Here is a 17795-nt window from a genome sequence, read left to right on the forward strand (position 1 = left end):
TTTCCTTTTTTTATTTCTGTCTTCCCTAACAACTGAGGAAATATAAGGTGCAAGGGCAAATAGGAAAACCCTCCCCTCAGTTATGTTCATCCTAACATCTCCCACATGAGCCATGAAATAGGGCCCTGACTTATCCCGCAGCTTCCCGTTTACAAGGAGAGATAAGGGCAGTTCAGACCTATTGTTGCAGCCGGCATGACCCTAAACATGAAAGGGCATCTTGGCCATCTCCCATTGTGAGCAGCTACAGTATATATTGAGCAGCATAAACCCATCCTTTTGTGTGAAGTGAAAAGAGAGAGGCCACTTAATTAAGCCAGCGAGAATGTAAGTGACTTCCTACGTGCATAAATGAATACTCAAGAAAGTAACTGTGTCATCCTGGATGTGGATAAATGAATAAGTTGCTGAATGCAAGCGGCAGTAAGTGGGTTAGCATGTAAATAAATGAATAAGTTAGCAAATTAGTGTTTAAGTGTGTTAGCATGTAAATAAATGAATAAGCAAGTGAATTAGAATGTGAGGGAGTTTGCAGGGTGAATAAAGATGTTAAAGAAGCGAGAGTGTCAGCAGTGCAAAAGAAGTTATCGCTGGGAAAAAAAAAAAAAAAAGCCTTTGAGGACACAGTTGTTCAAGCGCTGCTTGTTGCCGGGCGGCACAATGAGTACATCTGGCTCGCGCATGTCATATTTCCTCATGTACAGATGACATGCCAATTACTCCTTAATTACACGCGTCATCTGGACCAAAGTGCCCAATGCCAGCACTGATTAATCCTGTTTATTGTGGCGGTGATGACAGTCCCGGTGGACACACAGCACCACAAAACACACAACAAGGGATTATGGGAGGGACATAGAGAAGACTGCAGGGACGGGATAGCCAGGGCAAGGGTTGACTGAGTGAATGACTGCCTGACAGTTAATTTTGCTCTTGATTTCAACCGCTGATGATCACATAACATGAATATAAGTGACGGAATTCTATTTCCAGACAGTGGAAATGGCTCGAGGCGTAACAACGTCTGACTGGAAAAAACAAAAAGGCTTTAGTTGCCAAAAAAAACACTGAGGTTGCCTACTCGAGAGGAAAAGCCGACGTTGTTGCTCAGCACAATCCGCAATATGCTTACATACACTTTTGTGTTGATGGATGGCTGCCAAGTCATTTGAATATCATGTCCGCTTAAAATCATGATTTTACACACATCAAAACCAATTACTTTCTGTCATCTTCAAAATCTGCATCTCATTATTTCCTCCAGTGTAATCTTGCTAACAAGGGGAGGGAGTGTATTTGCAACACAATTTTACTCCCAAAGCATGGTGGTCATGAGGGGGCAATGAGGTCGTGTTGGCAGTGGAAGGATCTGTGTGTGAAAATCTAGACCTTCCTGTAAATTAATACGTAGCATGTGTGAGCCAGATACCCATCGTAAGCAGGAGAATCTCAGACCGTGACCGTAGTATGCGGGGGAGGGGGACGTGGTAACCATTAGATTAACACTGAGATAGTGGACGCGGTAGGACCGGCACTGGGAGTTCAGCGGGGACTGGGGGTCAGCCCCAGCGGAAGAGGGCCGGTTTATCTTCAGATGAGAGATGCATGGCGAGGTGAATGCTGGCCTCCCCCTCGCTCTAACCCTTTGTTAAAGTCCACGTTTCCTGTCCCCCAATCACTCCTTCTTGTACTTACCTTCCACCTTCCTTCCCTTCCTTCCATATCTGCCTCTAATTCATGCCCCGTCTTTGTCCAACTCTTTCTATCACACTCAGCGGCTCACTCCCTCTTGCTTTTGTTACTCCCTGTCACACTCTCTCTCAGCATTAGCGCCATCTCCATCCATCTGCTCCTTTTGTCTCTTTGCTCTTTTTCAGTAGGATGCCTTGGCAAAAATGGGTATTGACTGTGCCTTCTCTTTCCTCTCATCCCTGTTCCGCTTTTTTTTTTCTTTTTCTTTTTTTTCCCCCATCACTGTGTACTCCAGCAGTACATGCTCCTTTTAGGAGGTGATGTGAAGAGTAGTAGAAATGCACCCTGTAAGTGGAAAAAAAAGGTGATGATACAATCAGTTTTATTGTGCCGTAAGGATTTTTTCAGGCTTATGGTTATACACCCCGTATGCAGGCTGTATGAAAGAATTGCAATTCACATGCATTTTTTTTCTCTCTCTCTCTCTCATTCCTTTCTTCCTTCTCTTTTCATTGCTCAAAATAATTAGGCTGCAGTCTGGACTCAGGGGTGTAACGTTTCTGCTCGCGTTTCCATGATACAAGAGTAAAAGAAGAAAAAAAGAAAAAGAAACTGGTTGTGCTGCTCCAGAAATTTCTACCTATGTGTCACCAACACCCCCTCCACCTACCTCCAGCCTCCTCCTCCTCCCATCCCCTGATGCTGTTTTAACGTGGAGTTCCACAAGGCACAATGCACTTCAGCTGACCTAATTCTTCCCTGGCGCTCTTCCAGTGCTAAGAGTACATAAGGACTGCGCTGTCAAGGTATTCAGCCCTGCCTCTCTATTATTTTAGAAATCAAGCAACATCTGTTGTGCTGTGAGCCCTCCTCATGACTCACAGGGGGTTTTTGCAGTTTGCAGAAAGATGCACCTAAATTTGCCTGCAGCCAGCGATGAGATATCATTAATGTATTTCTCACATTCCAGAGTTCATTTTGATTCCTGCTGCTGTTCATTTTTTTTCAAAACATGAATTTTGTTGTAGATGCTTAAACATGCAGTTCACAATCCCAAAATGATCTTGTAAGCAAAAGCATGTCAGAAAAGAGGTAATTCCTGTAATGCTTGTATATAATTTAGATTACACTGCTGCAAACATCATTGCTTTCACAGGCCATGGCTTTTGACTCACTAAGTTTAAAGTTTATATAGAACTTCAAAAAAGTGCCTCACTCGATATTCAGCATGACAACAAGTACTATTTTCTTGTGCCCTTTCAGTAGAGAAAGATTTAACTATCTCCTCCACACAAGTGCATCTCATTTCCTCTGCTTTGCCGGGCATGTGGCATCTGTTGGAATTTTACAGCAATTTCAAAGTTTGGCTTTGTAGCATTTTAAGCACAGGGAGTGCGCAAGTTCTTGTTTATGTAAGTGTGTTTGCAACCCAAACCCTCATGGTCCATAAATTTTAATATTCCTTGTGAGTGCTATACCCGAGCAAAACACAAAGTGCCTCACAAGTCCTTGCCCAGAGCGCTAGTTTAGCACGGTTCTCCACCAAGACGCATTACACACCAGGCCTGCACTCGCAGCACACCCACTTTCTGCCACCACTTCCACATGCATCTTGCATGACTCGCTGGTGATTTTAAACAAGCCCAATAACAACCCCCAGAACACAGGGCTCCGACGGGAGACTCCAACTCGCACCGCCATGTGACCGTGATATTATTCGTCTGTGGCGGGGGATGGGGGGAGGTAGGGGTAGGGGTGGGTGGGGGTAAGGCTGCCACTTTCCCCCCAGCTCCTCCAAAACAGAGCCGGAGTAAGGAAGGGGCGGGTGGAACCGTCCTGTGTTGCGCCCCAGGCTCCTTTTTGTGTTTACCAGCCCCTGCATGGGACTGATGCTATTTTCAATTCCAAGGCTCAGCCATGGCTAACTGGCCCTAGCCTCTTCATGCCATTTGCCTTAATAATGTGGGCCGGACTCTCTGCGGGGAAAGTAGCCGCCATCCTGAGAGTGGCTAAATGACACAGTGGAGTTCATTGATGGAAAGGATTACACGCTTGCACGCAGGGCAGAAAGGCGACGGGTTCTCTGAAGGGCACTACAAAGAGAGGCGATGTAAAATCTTCACAGGGAGAGAATGCACTAGCTTACTGTAAGTCACAGGGCGAGTGTTGGCATAATTTGTGGCGTCACACTGTTTGTCTTGTTGCCCATAACGCCTGCATTGGGAGCCTGTGGAGGCCACCTGAGAGATCTCTGAAATGTAAGAGACAGAATAAAAAAACAGTTTAAGAAAATGTGATATAATGTTAAATATTTTGAATGTGTGAACTCGTTTTTATCATGTCATATTAGTTTATTTTAAAGCAGTCCTGTGTGATCATTTGACACCACCTTAGAACCTCGTATTTGCTCAGTGTATCCATTTACATTTCCTGTAGCCGGTTCTGTATGGCATTACATCCCTATGTTATTGTAGAGCATTTGACTGTTGTGAAACGTGACCACTTCCTCCTTTGTCCACTAATAAGGAGAAAACAATATGACTTATCAAGTGGAAAAATGACCCACGCACCAAAGATCTGACTGCACATCAAATGACAAGCGGGAGAATGAAGCATACGCTGTCGTTTAACCGTCCTGAACAATACATGAATAGATGGAGCACTCTGTTTTACCTCTGCCCTCAATTAATTCCTATGAATCCAGCCACCATGTATTAAAATGGCCAGATGCTAGGATAGATTCTGTTGGGAGCAATGACATGCAACAAAGTGATATGAATCACCCCCCCACCCCCATCCCCATCCCCTACCCCAGACACTGTGCAGGCTCTCAGAGGGCCGGTGACACAATTTATGGAAAAAGGAAAACAAGACACAGCCACTTAAGTGTGGATGGACTGTCAAAGAAGACAGTTAAAAAAAAAAAAAAAAAGACTGTTGGATTAAAACATGTAACCATAATTTCCTCTACAGGGTCAATAAAAATCCAGTTCTTAACAGAAATGTTAATATCACATTCAGTCTAAGACCAGAAATGCAAATGGGAGACTGTGTACCATGAGTGAGGCCACGCTGAATATTCACACAAAGATAATTATCTGTGGATTAGCCCCATTTTTACTATTTTGTCTTTGAGAACTCCACTTGTCAGCGAACTCTTGGGAGAAATTGTTTAATCATTAAGGCCCTTTGCTTTCTGAGAACTGCCAGCAGCACGACCCCGATTCAAGTGAAGACCGATAGTAGTGTGTCTGCACGTGGAACTGGGCATGTTCTTCGCGGGAAAAACTCGTCACATGCATTGCACTTGAGTGCTGAAGCATTTAGCAATTAACCAGCAGTCACTTTTAATTATTTTGGCTTAACGGTTCCCACTGAAGTATATTTGTTTGCGAGGTTTAAGCCCCGCAGTTCGCAACTTCTAAAGCCCTGGAGGGGTTGTGGAGAAGTCGGGTCCATCAAATGACAACATGCTATGCATCACATGGGTGTGAGCGAGTTTTCACACGCCATCCTATAGATTCAGTCCCCTTGAGACGTGATATGTATAAGAGCGAGTGATGCAGGGGGCAGTGTGAAACCAAGACCCGGGGCCATTCTGTGGAGCAGAATGATCAAACACGCAGTGATGTCGCCCTCCGATCAGGCACTACTTTGGCCTAAATATCCCCTCTGATGTGGGCTACTAAACATCACCTATTCCTCATTCTGTACCAGCCTGTGACAATCTCCTCATACTTACCCGTTCGTTATCAGTTCTCCGCAACTGAAACAAAAGCTGTGGCATTTCAAAGATTACCTGTACTTCAGTACGGCTGTAGAACACCCCCCCCCCCCCTCTTTTTTTTTTTTTTGCCTTTTGAAATGATTCCTATATCTACAAATCTCTACCACTGCATACATAAATATCCAGCCTCTGGCAAGAATGTGTTTGCAGAAAAAGAAGAATCAAAGGCCATTCAAGAAAGGAAATCATAACATTATATCTATATTTAGCTTCCGTTGTCTTAATTGGCATGAAGAGTACAATCAGATAAGGCTTTTGACTGTGACTCACATGCCGCTTCAGGAGAGGGAGAAATATCATTTACCAGCATATATCTCTGGCCAAGATTTTCCGTTCTTCCTTTTTTCTTTTTTTCTTTTTTTTTTTGTTTTTTTTTGCAAGTCTGTGTTCATTATGGTGCTATTACTCAAGTTGTGAGGAATCTGTCGCACCAGCAGCTACTGTACCTGCAAGTACCTCCATCTGTTGAACACATAAACACCATGTAGAGACCGGGAGGTTATTTTAACTATACTTTTTCATCACGGAAGGATTGAAATCCCTGTTGCCTGAGCGTGTTTTTTTTTTTTTTTATCTCCGCTGCAGTCACAAAGCCAGCTACCGTCGAGCTCCATGTCACTCCCATGTTGCCCCTATATTACGGTCTGTGTGGTACTGGTCCATCTGGGCTGTGTGAGGTCACTGCACACACCACCTGCTCAGATCGGGTTTCGCTGTGGCTTCTGGGTAGGGTCTCTGGGCACGCGTGGAGAGGCAGATGTATAGATTTTAGTGGTACAAATGGCCCCGGATACATAAAACGCTCGCATATAATGTCTTACTGCACACACAGGGCAGCACGCTGGCATGGATACACACAGTCTGTACAATTTACAATTCGCAGCCCCAGAACCCCTTTTTTAACGGTTACTGTGCAGTTTTGTGTTTAATGAGACTCACTGTATGTGCTTCACTAATTTAGGCAGACAATTGCTCCTTCGCATGCTCAGGTGAACTTAATAGGCTTACAAGACTAAACATTGGATTGGGGATAGCATATTCCATGGAGTGAGTTTCTTCCTACAGAAATGTATTGTCAGAAGTTAAATAATGTCTAAACAGAAGAATCACCGTTGATATCCTCTAAACAAACACTGTACACATGTGGTAGTTTTCAATACGAGCACAAAAGAAGATCTCTATGTGACTGGAGCTCATAATGATTTACATACAGACTGATGTTTCTGTTCTCGGAGGAAGACAATTACATTTAGGCTCCAGCAGTACGCCCGTCAGTCTACACAACACAAAAAGCACTTTGTTTGAAATGTCCACAAAGCTTTTGTTTTTATTTTACCACGGCAGTGTTGCCTATACACGTCCTGTTGACACTGTATACATGGTTGATACTGCCACCTGTCCTTTTTATTGCCTCTGAACGGACAAAGAAATACTTTCCAAAGGACTGAATTACCTTCTCTGATATTCTACACGCAAAACACTGGCATTTGAAGTTACAGTCATGGAGTTCACGCAGGACTGACGCAAACAATTGAAGGTAATTGACTTATTAATGGACAATAGTTTAATTAGATTTAAATTGCGATAAAAACCTGTAATTACACAACTGGAACTTTAAAATGTGATTGACATCCACTGTAACCCCGTCCTTATAAATCTATTTTCAGCCGTCAATTCACTAAACTCCGAAGCTGCAAAGACATGGAGGGTGACTGATGATGGGCAGTAATTACGTGACAAATCATTAAGGAGCTCACCCAAAAAAGAAAAATACCACTGATCCTGAATGCTCCATATATATTCCTGACATTTTATGGTCTAATTATTACAACTACAATAGCAACTTTAAACGAATTTAATCAGGAGATTTGCGACCATTTGACGTCCACGCTGCAAAAAGTGACCTCAACCAGAAACAAAGCTGAAAATGTTTAAGAAATGGATCTAGAAAAATATTTTAGCCGGATAAATGAAAGAAATTTTAAAATTAGTCCACTTGGTTCCTGAAAAAAAATCCAGAAACAAGTGTCTTAACCTGCAAGAAATATACATGATAGATAGATAGATAGATAGATAGATAGATAGATAGATAGATAGATAGATAGATAGATAGATAGATAGATAGATAGATAGATAGATAGATAGATAGATAGATCATGATGTGGTTTGGAGATTGACATTTTTTGCAGTGCACGGAGAGGATTTTACTATGTGCGCAGCCAGACTCCGCCTGCTCACTGCGCGTCACTGGCGAGTAGTGTGGACGCGGAGTCACTCCCCTGCCTACTTTTAATAGCTTTGTCATGTGATGGAAAGCAGTTGTAAGACAGGTGCCCTCGGTTCATTCTCGGCGAGGGGCAGCAGTTGCCTGTGTGAGAGCGAGTGGGAAGCGTGTGTGGATTTCTTTTTTACTTGATTTCTTTCTTTTTTTCTTTTTTTTTTCCTTTTTTTTTTTTTTTTAAATTTTTCGGACCGTCATTCAGTGGCTGGATGGCGTGGGACAGGTGTAACCAGGACTCGGTGTGGAGAGAATTAGAGGTGAGCGCATCTAAAAATCCGACTTCTTTCATCTTTCTAGCCCTCTGGACTTTCTTTTTTCCCCTGGAACGATGGACAACACTGGCTATCCGAGACAGTGATTTTCTCTTAAGTCTACGCTCTCTTCTCCTGTGCTGCTGCTGCTGCTGCTGGTGGTACTGGTGCTGGTGCTGGTGCGGTGGCATGCCGGTGTAGTGCGCGTCTGGACACTGTTGAGGATGTGGGGGACATACAACACGGGGATATATGACAAGTGGAGAGTGTGCGGAATCTCCCTTTTTTTTTTTTTTTTTACCTCAGTTAAAGATGTAGTTGTTGTTACGTGTGCACAGGCTCAGGACCATTGCTTCCCTCATAGGATCTCTGCTCAGTCGGAGAGAGTGCTTGCAAGCTGGCGGATCTCTCTCCAGCCGCGGACTGTACGCGCTCCGGTGGCGAGAAGCTTTTTCATGCCGAAATGACTGAAATGTCTCAAAGTCAGGTATTTCGCTGACGCATGAAATCCACAAACCCTTTGATGTGCTGTGTCGCGGGGGATAGCGCATGTTATTTTCACAGGCGAGAGCAAAGGTTGTCCACACTGAGGGACCGCTATCTGGCATTGCGCAGGAGCATCATAATACCATCGGTACCGGCCACGTCTGTGTGCCAACATCCCGGCCGGGGGAGCGTTGCGCTGGCTGGAGAGCAGCACCGCATCCAGCCAGAATAGATGTTTTGATGTTCGTGCGTATTTCATTTTTACCTCCTGCGCATTTTTTATCCAAATAATCAGATCATACTCGCTCCCGTCGTCTTTTCCATCCATCTTTACCTCTTCTCCAGTGTTCTGATTAAAGTGCATGCAGATAATAAGGCACATCAGAAGGATACGTGTTTCCTGATTTACTGTCCGGCTCGGTTTAGGTTTACCTGGCTGTACTTAGGTACTTATCTGCATTCATGAGCTCAGTGACGATTCAGAGAGGTTTTCTCAGTAACTACATGATGTGACTGCAGTCTGGCTGCATATTTGTGCTTATTTAGGCGGCGTGATGAGAATATGAGAAAGAAAACTGCCTTTATTTTGTAATTAAAGTAAGAATATGTTATTTCCGGTCGATTTAGGGATTGAGTTTCATTCAGATGAACAGCTTTGCACTTTAATCACCGAGTCAGACGCATACTGTCACTTTAGCCAGGATGGAGAGTCTTCTTTACCGTTTGGTGCTGCGATAGCGTTTAGTTGTCTGCCAGTGTCAATCCAACAAAGCGCGTTTCCTCAACCTCCTCCCTCGACTCATTCTGTGAAAATGTGTGCATTTAGATTCATGGAAGTGTAAGAAAACCTTGCTCTTTCCAAAACAGAGCTGTTATCCATGTCAACAGTCCTTCCTCTAATAATCCTCTCCTAGCGGGTGCTTTTATGTGCGTTGCGTGCGTAAATCAGTGGAGCGCTGTGGTGCGCCCCGATTGTCTCTCTGGCGGCGCTATTTCATTAGTTCACCAAGAAGTCCACAAGATAATTGGGCATAGGACGTCCAGCCTCTGAATATCCTAACAGCTTTGTTACCGTTTTTTCATGCCGTGTCTTGTCAGAGTGGATCATCTCAGGAGGAAGCCTAAGACGCAGTGAATCTGTCCCCTCCGCTGTTGCGGTTGCAGCAGAACGGATTTGTCTCATCATAGTCTAAGTCATCGTGTATTCGTGTCGGTGCGTTTGCGACGACGGATGAACTGTGACACCGGTGTCTGCGCGGTTTTTCCTACTTGGCACAGCATCCATCTCCCAGCTTTGCCCTGAGCCGAACCCGTCCCTCATCTCTCCTCGGTCTGCGGGCCAAATACCTCCAGGCTTCGCCGGAGGATATCTTATCATATATCCTGTATCCTGGCCATTCTGTAGCGTTCACACGTTGGCTGACGTGCTGTCAACAAAATTAGGAGCGTGTAGCCTATCAGACACCAAGTCAGAAAGCTATTTTCTCAGGCTTGGATTTGCATGTGCACAGTCACAGAGTGTAAACACACCTCGACTCTGGCTCAGGTTTTTTCCTTCTAATGATCCCTGATTATATAGAGCTCAAAGTTCGCAGAAAGGTCTGTCTGACTGTTGCACATTTCAGCTGTTGGTTTGCTGCTTAGTTTTGCATATAGTGAAATGACTACTTAAGCATAATGTGTGTAATTTTGCTAGATAAAAGCATTTAACACCTTAGAACATCAAGATGTAGCAATTGTACTGTGGTAAATATCATTTAAACAGCTCCTGCAAAAAGCAGCTGAGCCATGTTAACTTGTTGCCCCTTCCACCTCCCTCCACTAAAACACCTTTTCACATCACCAAAGTCGCTGCTTGAGCCCCTCGCTCGCAGCCAGAAGAGAGCTGATAATTTGTGTGTGGAGGAAGCGGCAGCAGCTGCTACATACAGTACACATTGGCTAGATTACATAAAAGTGGCTGGTGAATAACAAAATGTCAACAGGCAGCGTTTAGCAGCACAGAGGCCAGCACTGGTGACGGTGCTCGGGGAGTGATGGTGGGAGGACAAAGTGTACTGTGGGTTGAACGGAAGCAAGAGTGGGAACAGGTTGCAGGTTTGCACATTGCGACCTGCAGCTAAGAAAACTGTTAATAATCAATAGAGACATAGTAAGAGAGGTAACAAGGGCTGTATTAATTAATTACAGCCAGTGAGCGTGTCACATGAAAGTTGCAGACCTATTCAGAATGATCAAATTTAGAGGTATATTCATTGAGAAGCTCAGGCGTGAATGTGTTAACTGTTTGCATGTGATACAAATGTATGAATTTCCTTTGTTTAGGACTCAACAGCAGGTCTTAAGAAGACTTTTGACTCTCGTCCAGATTTTCATTCTCCCATTGTTTTCAAGCTTGGCACGGCACGTTCAGTGTCTGATTTGCATATGAAGGAGATGTGACTTCTGTCTGACCATCCTTGCTGTTGTCTTCACCCCCCCCCCCCCCCCCCCCCCCCCCCCTCTTCAGTGTGCTGCCTTGGTTGGTGAAGACCAGCCCCTCTGCCCAGACCTCCCTGAACTTGACCTCTCAGAGCTGGATGTCAGTGACTTAGATGCAGACAGCTTCCTGGGTGGCCTCAAATGGTACAGTGACCAATCAGAGATCATTTCCACTCAGTATGGCAATGAGGCATCCAATCTTTTTGAGGTAAGTAAAGCTTGTTTTCTTTCCCTGTATTTTTTCATCACTTTATCAATATGTTTTTCTACTTCTGCTTGATCACTTCTAACATGGCAGGTTGCTGTTTCTAAGCATTGTGGTGCTATGGAACATCTTTGCATCCGCAGTGATTTCATTATGTGCCCTCCCATGGGGTCAGGAGTGAGCTGAAATAATAAAATGCCCTAGCAAACACAACATGCTATCGCATTCTTGAATGCGAGCCAAACAAAATGTATAACTGTTACCAGTTTACAAACACGCTTTTACATTGCTCCGAAGTACAAAAGAGGCGATAACGTAGAAGAACGATAAGCCCAGGAGAACCTTGGTCCCCCTTGTTTGGATCGTGGCCGCGGTGCTGGGCTCCCTTATCAAAACTTTGAGCGTCAGTAACGCGGCACACATCTGAAAGAACACTCCGGTAGTAAACTCTGGACATGCCAGCTGGATTGCAAAACGCTTCTCAAAGGTTAGAGTGTAAAACTTTAATCTTTGCTTCCTCCCTCTCCCCCCCCTCTCTGGTTTTCTTTCTCCCTGCGTCCTCCTATCCCTCTCTTTCTGACTCTTTCTTTCTGTTCTCACCCGGTGACAAACGAAGTCCACAGAGGGTGATGATCTGGCCGGGGCCATAAAGCCATCGGTCTTGGGACTGAGTTCTAGTCCCCAGTTCATTATAAGCCTTTATCAGTACCACAGATAGACAAGAAAGACTGAGATTGGATGCTTTAGCCTCGCCTCAGGAGGAAAAACCCTGTCTGAGACGGCTGTGCATGTGTGTGTGCGCCTATGGCCCTGTCATGTAGTCACGTTTTCGGGGTCTTTGCTGTGTTTGTGTGTGTGTGTGTGTGTGTGTGTGTGTGTGTGTGTATGTGTGTGTACTTCCTCAGTGGTCTTGCAGCAGTTGATAACAGACTAAATTCTTTCCACGTTTAACCTCCCCGCTACCACCACCACCTTTTTCAGAGTCTCTTTATATCAGCACACATTCTACCTCTGCAGACCACCTCTACGCACACACACACACACACACAAGAAGGGGGGGGGGGGGACTAGGGGGCTTAAGTACTAGCTGGTGTGACCGAGGCTCCTCTGTCGTCTGAGAGTGATATGGCTTGCAGCCACCGAGTGGCTCTGGGGATGGATAAAAATACCAATGAGAGTGAATGCATGTGCTTGCGTGTGTGTGTATGTGTGTGCAAGTGTGACTTTAAAACACAATGGAACTTAGCACCCACTGAGGACCGTGATGATGGAGCTAGCTTGGAGCAAGAATCCGTGTGTGACTTCCAATGTGAGAAAGAGCTTGTACTTGCGTGCCTGTGTGTGCACATGCTCCTGCACACCAGCGCACATGTTTGCATCCGCACCAATACTGTACATCGCAGTAAGTGGGTGATGTTTTTACTAACTCAACAAGCAGCAGCTATTGTATTATGCTCAGGATATGGAAAGGCTTCAGTTCATCATACGGCAGGACCCAGCTAATCCTTCTTAATCTGACAGGGGAAAGTTTGCCGCTCGGCAAGGATCAGAGGGCTAGGGCTGTAGCTGTACTTCCTGCACCCCCCCCCCCCCCCACCCCCTGATTGGCCTGTACACATGGCAGAGAAGCAATGGCCACTTCTAAAGCCTGAGAGTGTATTATTTCTTGCGGGGTTTTTTTTTTTTTTGGCATTTTTTCATTCCTCTCTTGTGTATACATCCACTTAACAAATCAGCACGAATTTGTTTTAAGCAAAGGCAGGTAGCAGACAATCAAGGCTGCCCTGAGTAACAGGTGTAACAGCTGGGTGCAGCTGTCACACTGAGGCCCCTCTTTTAAACGTCCCCATCAAACAACACACTCTCTGGAAGTTCGAACCAACTTTCATCACTTAAAGTCAGTCAGCTGTTGAAATGATTTGCAGCTCAGATGGAAAGACAAACACCTACTGTTTTTCCTCTTTCATTCAGGTTAAAGTTTCACATGACAGCCAGTAGCAAATCAGTAAACAGAGTTTGGCTTGGTTATACAGTACAGCTGCGGCCGGATATATTTTCTGTCACATCAGAGTAAATCTTATGGGCTCATTAGGGGGACAAGGGAAATTGTTTACACCCTGTATAAGCAGTGGAAGTGTGTTTATGAACACGGATGAGGCCGTTTTTTTATCAGTGTATGTGTGCTTTCTGTTCCGTATAAGCAGCATACGGTCTTAGATCACAAGCTGTCCCCTGGCTGGCCTTTTGCTCCATTCCCTGCCGCTGTCCCAACTGTCCCTGACACGAAATGTGGAGAATGATACACCACACCACAACCCCCCCTGCCCCCCTGCCCCCCTCCATCCTCCTAAAACACACACACACACACACACACACACACACACACACACACACACGCACCTACACATACACATAACAGCTATTGCTCCTGGCACAGTGTGTTTGACACCTCTTCAAAACGGGCCGACCGTGAAAGTCCACAGTCTATTTTGGGCTGCAGTTGTTAAGGGGTGGTTACTCCAATAAGTTCCCAATGTACTGCCAAAGATAACAGCATACAAGCGTGACCCAATGTCTCTTTAACCGCGGGTCCCCGCTCAGATTTCATGTCAAGCTTTCGACCATTTGATTGATGGAAACGTGTCTCGTTGGTTTTGGCTTATTCGGATTCCGGCGTGGACACCCCGGTGGCGGTCGCGCTGGGATGTGGCGCGGCACATCACACGTATACAGATCAAAGCATTTACAGTTGTTGGAGGCGGCGAGGCGGTCTACGTGATTATGCAATAATATTGGCGCAGAGACGACCTTCTGACATGCTGTCGCTGCTGTACCTGTCCTGTTGTGAGATCGGCTGATGATAGATGGACAGGTGGGGAAAAGGGAGAAGGGCAGATAGAGAAAAGTGAAACAAAGGGAGGTGCAGAGATAGACAAGGCCAGCAGATGATGAGACAGACAGATACGAGGACAGATGGGCAGTGGAAGAGACAAACATATAGACCAGAAGAAGGCTGGACGTGTGCCAGCCAAGTCAAAGCCCATGGATTGAAATAAAAGGTTGTGGGCTTTGCAGGTAGTAAAATAAGATGCCCAGGCTTAAAGCATTACTCTGATATCATATAGGGACATGCTGTAAGCGCGTGCACGTGAGCACATATTCTGTATGTGGGCTCTGCCAGTAATGCAAACTCTTTATATCACTCCGACAGGATGTGTTGTGCGTGATGGCATCAGACTTCGAAAGGCATTATGGGGTTTTGTTGCGCTTGTTTGTGCCTTTTTGGACAGATGCTCAGGCGCTTATTCTTAAGTAAAGGCAGATTAGATTGATTGGGTCATCTTGAGCAGGCTTTGATAAAAACATGCTGTGATGAAAATGTTTCCCTCAGGCAGCTCTTTCTCTCCCCGCAAACATGTGTAAGCATAGATTAGCTCGCACACTTGTTGGCGAGAGGCGCTCCTGTGAGCTGCGACAGGAGTGCACACGAAGTCATAGACCCTCTGAGAGGAATCGTCACGCCCACACACACACAAACACACAGACAGCATAGGCAGAGACCCTTATTGTCCCTGTTCCTACTCCCCGCTGAATGCCGGTTGCGTTTATTTTGCAAATTTATGCTGACATTTGAGAGTACACCACCCGCACCAGTTCACCGCTCCAGCAAAGGGTGTATGAATTATCATATTCCACTGTATAATATGATTTTCTCAAGTGAGTCTTATTAGAATACACCATACTTTCCTCATCTCGAGTTCCCTCCAGTTTTTACTGTGCTGATACATTGTTTGCACTGTCTGATGGAAGAAATCCTCCATCACTGTCGAACTGAAGGCAAACAGCGTTTTCAGACCTGCAGCTATGCTGTTTCAAGATACACAAATGAGAGGGAGTGCAGACAAGTAGGCGCAGACGTATAGCAGAGAGATGCAGACTTAGGCTGTCCAAGCCCGTGTCATCTTGGAGCGTCTGTCAGATCCACTCCACAACAAGAGCTCTCAAACCGCCGCCCCACAACACTGTGGGCTCTGCCATCCCTTCTCTTTCTCCCTCTCTCCCTCCCTCCCTCTGTCTTTTTCGCTCCCAAGGCAAAGCATTTGTTCCCGGCTGATGGTAAGTTGAAGCTGCAGTGGCTAAACAAATATATTCTGGCCTTCTGGAAAGAGAGGCTGGCAGGAGAAAGGGAGCGAGGGGTAAAAAATAAAAGAATAGGGAGCAGGAGGGGTGGATATGGCCAAAAGAAAAAAAATAGTCCCCTTCAGGGAATGTTTGGTAAAAGAGGAAGGGAACATCTTTTGGTCTGGCGGTGGCTGCTTGGCTGCCTGTCTAGCTCTCTTCTTCTCTCTCTCTCTCTCTCTCTCATTCACACACACACATACATTCACACACACTCAACCTACATTCCCAGTGGGGCCGCTGCTGCTGATTGAGGCACGGTTTGGTGTTCCTGCCCCAGCTGATCCCCTGCCCCCAGTGGATACCCATCTCTCTCATCACGCTGGAGCCACCAATGTGTATGTGTTGCATGTGTGTGCGTGCTGTTCTTTGTGTAATTGAGACACCCTATACAAAGATCAGATAGTGGTCTTCTCCGGCTAGACACAACACTTTCAGCTCTTTCTGTTTTGTGTTACCGTGTGTGTGTGTGTGTGTGTGTGTATATTGGGTGGAAATGACTATTTTTAGTACCTGGGGTAATCTCTGCTAAGAGCCTTTCAGGGCTGTTTCACTTTAACCTGGCCAAAACACTAAGCCAATAATCCACCGCCCCCCCGACTCGTACTCTCACACACACACATGCAGCAACATGTTGCAACGATGCCATGCGATAAGACCACTCTTCCTTGTATTATTTAGTAGTGTACACTTTGGAGTGGCAGGAAGGTACCAACAGTGGATTCCTAGAATGCTTTTTCTCTCTTCCTTTTATGCAACGAAAAAGACAGGAAGTGTAAGAGGGTGTTTGCATAGAGATGAATTGAATTGATCAGAGAGTGTCAGGGAGAGGAGGTACAAAGGAGAGAGTCAAAGCAATAGCCAGTGGTGAGAAAACAGTGTGAATAACAGACGAAAAGGGGAAACCTCAACAAAGACAGAGAGGGAAGAGGATGGAGAGAGGCCTTCAATCAGTGATTGCCGTAATTCATGGTGAAGCGCTATCAGTCTTGGGCGATAGGCTGCTTCCCCTCTCCAGGAAAGGCCAATCGATCCCAGGTGTGTGTGTGTGTGTGTGTGTGTGTGTGTGTGTGTGTGTGTGTGTGTGTGTGTGTGTGTGTGTGAGAGAGTATATTCTGTGCCAGCATACCCCAGCAGAGGCAGTAGCCTTGGCCAGCCCTTCTGCTCTGGTAGTTTGCCACTTTCTGTCAATCTCTGTGAGTTTGTAACACAGCTTCCACAGAACTTTGTTGATTCTGAACAGTAATGAATAATTCAGTGGACAAATAATCTCTTTAAGCAATGAATTAAAAAAAAACAAAACAAGTTCTTGATTTGAGAGAAGCTGGCAGTTGTTAAAGAGTAACTTACCACCACACTGAAAAGAGGTGAAATGTCTATATCTTTGACCACACCCAGCATCACTGACTGGTGTAGTAAATGTGCTCTGTTGCACCTCCCCTGACACTGATGTCTTGGAGCACACCTGTATATCGCTACAGCAAGTTGAGAAGCTGAACCACTGGAGATCAGCAGAAAACGTGCTCTTCAAGTTAGCTCTGATTAGCCCTGATAGTCTTTGTGCAATAGTGGAGAGGACTTTTTTCGGCCGCGGACGTCACAATTCTTCTTTTCTATTAGATTCTGGAGAATAAAGCATAAAGCATCCAAGTCTTTGATTATTATCTTTTTCCCATATTTATTTTTCTGATGTGATACAAATTTAGGTAATCTAATTTTTACATGTCTTTGGCTATGTGCTCCACAGTCTTGTACTGTACATGTGAAGGACTAGTTTTCGCTGGTTGAGAGTCTATTTTTAAGAGCTTTGTCATCCATGCAGAAAAACCCCCCATTCTAACTAAGCTTTATGATGTGCACTGCATGCTTATACCTCCAGCTTATTTCCCCCCTGAAGCATTTAAGTCTGCACAGGCCTCAAATAGTTCAAGAGGCTCTCCAAGGCTCTGCTGATGCATGAGTGACTGGATGCTTGGATGACTCACTTGCTGCCCAATCAGTAGCTCCTGAGCCTCAACTGAAAGCAGAAGCTTTTGCAGACATTTGATCTCTGCAGATAGAAAACAGTCCCTCCACTGTACTTTTTGGAAAACAAAAACTTTTGTCATACAGATATATTATTTGGTAAAGAATAACACTAGAGGAAAAGGTAGTCTCGAGGAACAGGACACAGTTGAAGCTAAAAAAAGCAGGGGTTTCTACCCACGCCTAAGCAACTCCTGCAAGTACTTATTACTGAATTATACTCTACATGTAAGCATGATTTTTTTGGCATAGGCAGAGCTAAAGCAAGCCCGTTTCTTATCAAGTGAATTGTAAAGTATGTGCATTGGGAAATTGTGAAGTGGGATAAATCTGCTGCACGTATCTGCCCTGATAGTGCTGTTGACCTCAGGAAGTCGACAGCTCTAAAATTGTCTGCTTGTTAAGCTC

At 45.2% G+C, this 17795-nt stretch overlaps 1 protein-coding gene across 10 annotated transcripts in view; it reads left to right on the plus strand.

Annotated features, from left to right (window-relative positions):
• The window catches only part of ppargc1a (peroxisome proliferator-activated receptor gamma, coactivator 1 alpha), a 256224-nt gene that overhangs the window by 211686 nt on the left and 26743 nt on the right, over window positions 1-17795 (plus strand). For 5 of the 10 annotated variants that reach the window (XM_056368559.1, XM_056368551.1, XM_056368550.1 and 2 more), the window contains exon 2: window positions 11007-11186. In XM_056368559.1, the coding sequence (XP_056224534.1) occupies window positions 11007-11186 (180 nt within the window). Of the gene's footprint in view, window positions 1-7652; window positions 8018-8057; window positions 8499-11006; window positions 11187-17795 lie in introns of those variants that run through there. The other 5 variants (XM_056368549.1, XM_056368552.1, XM_056368558.1 and 2 more) reach the window with 5 other exon arrangements.

Source organism: Seriola aureovittata, chromosome 23 (genome assembly GCF_021018895.1).
Source record: "Seriola aureovittata isolate HTS-2021-v1 ecotype China chromosome 23, ASM2101889v1, whole genome shotgun sequence".
NCBI classification, from domain to species: domain Eukaryota; kingdom Metazoa; phylum Chordata; class Actinopteri; order Carangiformes; family Carangidae; genus Seriola; species Seriola aureovittata.